This window comes from Berghia stephanieae, chromosome 1 (genome assembly GCF_034508935.2).
Source record: "Berghia stephanieae isolate SIO BIC M18660-M18661 chromosome 1, UCSD_Bste_1.3, whole genome shotgun sequence".
Taxonomy (NCBI): domain Eukaryota; kingdom Metazoa; phylum Mollusca; class Gastropoda; order Nudibranchia; family Aeolidiidae; genus Berghia; species Berghia stephanieae.
Genome location: NC_088360.1, coordinates 132027912 through 132033759, shown reverse-complemented (window position 1 = coordinate 132033759; position 5848 = coordinate 132027912). Strand labels below are relative to the sequence as shown.

General features: G+C 37.0%; 1 protein-coding gene across 1 annotated transcript; it reads right to left on the bottom strand.

Moving 5' to 3' along the window:
- Positions 1-3999: 3999 nt before the first annotated feature.
- On the bottom strand, positions 4000-5599 carry LOC144962938 (beta-1,4-glucuronyltransferase 1-like). Its single transcript, XM_078896363.1, has one exon. The coding sequence runs from the start codon at positions 5275-5277 to the stop codon at positions 4000-4002; it is 1278 nt and encodes a 425-aa protein (XP_078752489.1). The 5' UTR covers positions 5278-5599.
- Positions 5600-5848: the final 249 nt, after the last annotated feature.

The following is a 5848-nucleotide window of genomic DNA, read 5'->3' as shown; positions in this document are numbered from 1 at the left end:
GCATTGAACGGTGTCAACTAAGTATTGGCATATCCACAATATGTATCTCTTTTTATTAAAAAAAAAGAAGCATTTGGATTCTCATTTTATGCGTTATGTAATTGAGAATTGATTATGGTGGCATTACTTAAAGGGCTTTTTCAAATTGATTGTGCGAATTACGAAAATTTGAAATAATATAGTATATAGGAAAGGTCTCATCATCATCCACCGTGGCTTGTACTCTTAAGTACGTTGCCGGTCAGCTGTCTCCACGAATCACGATCCTCTGCGGTGCGCATGAAATCTGTGTTGTTTTAAAGTCACATTTAGCCAATCTTAGGTTATTTAGATAAGTCATTCTTTGTCTTCCTCTAGCTCTCTTTCCTTCGATCATCCCAGATTATACCAACTTTTCTATTCCGTCTCTTCTCCACAAATGTCCCAGAAACCGTAACTGCCTCTTTCTGATGTTACCGATCAGTATTCTTCTCTTTCTCACCTTCTCCAACACTTCCTCGTTCGTACACCTGTCTGTCCATGATACCCTCAACATTCTTCTATACACTCATATCTCAAAGGAAAGGTCTAAACGCCTTGAAAACCAAATAAAAATCTTTTAAGTTTCAGATTAAAAAGTAGATGATTATAAAGTTCAAAACTATTTCTATTTTGAAACAGCATCATTTGTAAATAAGTTATCTTTGATGTCATAAACCAAACTAAACTGAATTACATCATCACCGTATCTTTAGTTATTATTTTCACTCGATAGTCGCAGTTTTATACTTTTATTTATCTATTTATTTATCCATTATTTAGAAAAAATATGTCATTTATACGCCGCACAAAACAAAGGGAGATTTAAATGCAAATTTATATCTACAAAAACAAAAACAAAAAAAAGAGGGGAAAAAAAGGGGGGGGGGGGGGGGGGGCTAAAAGAGAGAGAGAAAACTAGAAAGAAAACAAAATTCAAAAATTTTTTAAACCTAAAGCAAACCAAAACAAAAACAAACAAACAAAAAAAAAAAAAACACTCCAAAACAACCACCCTCCTCCCCCCACCCTTCTCAACAAACTACCACAACCAACTAAAACACACGCGTGCGCAGGCGTACTCGTACATTGTGCTATTAACTAATCAAACATCATTTCCTACAATTTATTTGCTAATTTGTCTCGCTAAAACCGTTCTGTGGTTGCATGCCCGTGTCCTGCATGCCAACTTTAAATTATGAAAACGAGGGACGCCGCGTAAACTTGATTTTAAAAGTCGGACGGTCAACTAATCAAGCAACCCTTGCACAATTGGACTAGAATCCAAAATAAATACAGTCAGTCAGAACATTTATGTGCTGGAATATAAAAAGAAACTGACTTGGAAGTTAGCGCAAATGTACAAAACAATCTTCAAAAAACAACAAACAAAAAACTGGATAACTTAAATGCAGTTTAAATTTTCAGTTTATCTGAGGGACAAAGTTATGAATATTCCACTACAAAATAGTTGAAGAAAACGGTTTTAGAAAATATTATTTTCTTTTTTGCTCATTTCTGAAAACAGTCAATGGGATACTCGACATCTTTTTCTTTTTAGACCATCACCCATTTGTAGGAGTTATATGTCCTCTTATGAGTACCAATGGGCCAGAATAGACAGTTTTTCAGATATACCATGTATACGAGGTTTTTTTATAAAGAGGACACTAACTGATCTCATTGTAGAATCGATTACGATTAAAACCCAGAAAATGACATTTCTATCTCATTTCGTGTGAGGAGCATTCGTGCAAGGCTTAAGGGTGAGGACAATGCTTTCCCTCTTTCATCTTTCAATCTGTCCACGAGGGATGTCGTGCAAGGAAGTCATTAGTATTTGCAAGGACGGACAAAGTATGGAATCTGGACAACAATGTTTTGTCGATTGGCAGAGACCATAGAAACTGTTGTTCCTTTAACAGACGTGCACATATTTGAAGGTCTGATAACCAAAATTGGTATGGGCTCATTGTTGCAATGGAAGAACTCTCAAACCAAAGCAAGACATTGTCCATTATAAGGATGTTTTAAAGATAACCAGATTCTGCAACTTCAACTAAATAAGTGATGTCACAGAAAAGAACAAACAAGCCTGTCCTATATTAACTAATATATATATATATGGGATCATCACGGCTAACAAAGATAAAGTGAAGATAAATAAAAAAAATCGAAAGATCGTTTTCAAAACAAATCCATTAATATTTTTTTTAGTTTATATAAATACGATGGATAGGAGACAAAAAAATATACAACGAAAAAATAAAATACGAAGGGGAGAAATACTTCACAAAATTATAAAACAAAACAACAAATGTTTAAAAAGAAGAACAACGAAAGAAAGAGAGGGGGGGGGGGGGAAGAAAGAAAGAAACTTGGTCAAACTCTAAGGCAAGGAAAGGACAACAACATGATGAGATGACAACTTTCAGAATGACAAGAACCTCTTTAGCTTAAGCAAGCAATGGATCCGAAGAACACAATTAGGTATTTAGCGACCACCGGGCTGCTCACTTTGAAAAGGTATTTCCCATTTCACGCACCAAAAATAATAGAAATCAAGCAATACTGTCAAACATCTTTCTTGTCTATGCGAGATTTGACCACAGTCACCATATCAGCGACCTAGCAAGTCAGAATCTCCATCCAGTCACCCCCTCCATCAGTTTTCTTCTTTTTTTTTTCTAATGGGAGGGATGTGGAAATAAATGATAAAAAAAACAAACCCATTAGTTCTCTAAGTGCCTTTGACAGAGGACACTTACTCCATGGGGGTGACCAGATTGCCCCATTCCCATCCTCGTGTGACATGTATAACTGCTATAGTGACAGCAAAAACACCTATACAATCCAACCGATCAAGCATCGTTAAAATTGTGTGCCTCTAGGTGTGTTTGTTTACTCGTCTATTAAAATTTAAAAGGTTCAAAGAACGTCTACATGCGTGTATATTATGTTTACTGTGGGAATGTTTTGAGAATGAAGATAATAAAATTGACAGTTCGAGAACATGTGTGTGTGTATGTGTGTGTGTTTGTGTGTGTGTGTGTGAGAGAGAACGAGAGTGAGTGTGTGAGAGAGAGTGTGAGTGTGTGGCTGTGGGTGTGTCTGGGTGTGAGTGTGTCTGAGAGAGAAAGAGAGAGAGAGAGAGAGAGAGAGAGAGAGAGATGGAGAGAGAGAGAGAGATGGAGAGAGAGAGATAGAGAGAGAGAGAGAGAGAGAGAGAGAGAGAGAGAGAGAGAGAACGGTCTTTGTGCCTTCTTTTACATATTATAATAGCATGGCAAAAGGTGTTGCAGACTCCACAAAACGCCCATCATCTACGTAACGAGTTTACCCTTTAATTAAATCTTCAACGAAGAAAATAATCGATAGGAAATTAAATATTTGTGTTCAAACTCATTTGACAAAACAAACAAACAAGAACAAAAACAAAATAACATGGAAATTTCAAAAGCAGGACAAACGAATTGAGGTATATTCCAAATCCATCAAATCCTCACAATTCAATACAAGGTTCTATTCTTAATTTAGGCAGAATCACAGTATCGCTTGACCCAAACTATAAATAAACGAGGCTCACATTTTAGACAAGCACAAATTAAAATAAATAAAACCGCTTTTTTATCATATTGGAAAAGTTGTCTCTTGGGTCTATCTCATGAAAAAAAAGAAGGAAAAAAAAAGAAGATACCAAAGGCTTTATACACTGTTTCTTGCAACGAGATGCCAATAGCATGTATTGAACCCAAATCTTCCGTGTGCTAATACAATGCTTTATCCATTATATATATCTATATATTTATTGACTATTTTAGACCACATATCCATATTCACGATTTATGAGGTCAAACCCACTTCAATCAATACCGGACGACTTTAAAATACCGATAAGAATGTCAATTTCTAATGCTCCATAAACATAAAAGGACTGATGACACAGTAAGAGTGAGAATGAGCTTCAGCACATTGAGATTTTTAAAAACTATAGGTTTTACATACCTGACTAATCCGGTTAAATCCGTATTGTTTGAACCTTTCGTCATAGAGAGGAATCAATGTGGTCTTGGCGATGTAGAAAGGCTCCCAAGGATCTAATCTATCTACCGTATATCCAACTCCCAATGACCCATCTCCACCTCCTTTAAACCTCAACAACCGCCATGTTTGATAATCGGTGGGCCGCTGACACTTCTCACACAGCTCCCAGTAAAACGGTCGAACGGTCCCTTCCGCCCAGGATTTTAAAAGTTCCTTTTTATTTACAGGAATGTACACTAATGATGATGATGATGATGATTTTGTTAAAGATGAAGGTGTCTGAATCTCGAAAACGGGTACGACAAAGGCATCCAGATTGTCTGGTGAGCTATTTCTGATGCTGCTTTTGGTATTCGTGGCGGATGCGACACGGTTAGACATGAAAGTCCGAAAAGTTTGGCGTAAATTGGAAGATGGGATAAGGTCGATGTCAATCATAAAAATGTAGGACGTCTGTACGTAATTTATGGCAAGGTTACGAAGGATGTTAACTGGGTACTCGATGTCTTTCATGTCATAATTATGCTTCAAATTCGACAAAATACTGAATGTGTTATTATCATTAACTCCAAATGCTGAGGATGGTAAAACGTTTACCGCTGAGCAGTCAAGCTTTATCCGTCTATACACGTCTACAAAATGTTTTGGGGCTCTGCTGATCGGAAAAACTAAATGAAAACTAACATGACGGAAAATATGATTGTAACAGAAATGAAGATGGAGTATTTTACTGACAGCATGAACGAAGTCGTCGTCGAAAGTAAAGACGGAAACTGAAATTGGACCATTCCATCGTTCGGAGAGGTCGACAAGATAATGGAGATTGTTGGAGGAGCACTGTGTCACAACGCTTACGTCATACGTCTCCTTTCCGAGTACCACGTGCTCTGATGTCAGAAAATTATCCAGTAAATGGTATGTCCCACTTCTGTCCAATCGAAATGAGGATCTCACACGATCCTCCATTTCAGAAATAACATTGTTGAACATACGACCGTGAAGTTGGCGACCTCCGACAAAGGGCCCCTGCTTGCTGAGTCGGGCTTCTTTGGCCTCTAAGCGTGAGAGCAGGGCAATGTGTAAAACCTGAAGCATGATGATGGCGATGACGAGAGACACCAAAACAGGCCAAAAACGAATTCTGTTGCGACAGGGAAAGTTGAGTGTCATCCTCCAGAATATCTGGGGCGTCATGGTGATCCATTTTTGCTTCATGTCTGAATAATTGTGAACGCATGAAATTCAATCTACGTTAAGGAGATGAAATCTAATCAACCAATGTTCCTATCTCAAAATAAATATTCAGTCATTCATAACGGATTTAACAACTGAATCACAAGGTACTATTGTGAAAATGCATAAGACTGCATTTCAACTATGCATAAAAAAGGTATCCCTATCCACAATCAAACTCTTTTTTAGTTGAACGTGTGGCAGTCATGGTGAATTATTCCAACCGCCTATTGAATACAATTAGTGAAAACAAAATTATAAATTATGATGAATTAAAATAACACACTGCTTTATTCTCCGTTATGAGAACATCAGAAAATCATGTTGATTAAGCCTCGTTAGCATCATATCATTTCTCCTAGTCGAAAACCTTGGCACCTTTGTTACTGTTAATAGGTAGATGATATACTTGCCAACTTGAAATCAGCTTCATTTCCTTGGGTGAACTTCTGCAAATAGAGATAAATAGAATAGTGAGAATTATTTCATATTCACTTCAATACAGTATGGGAATTAATAAAAAGGGTGGGAAATCTGGTGGTTCGTAAGTAAA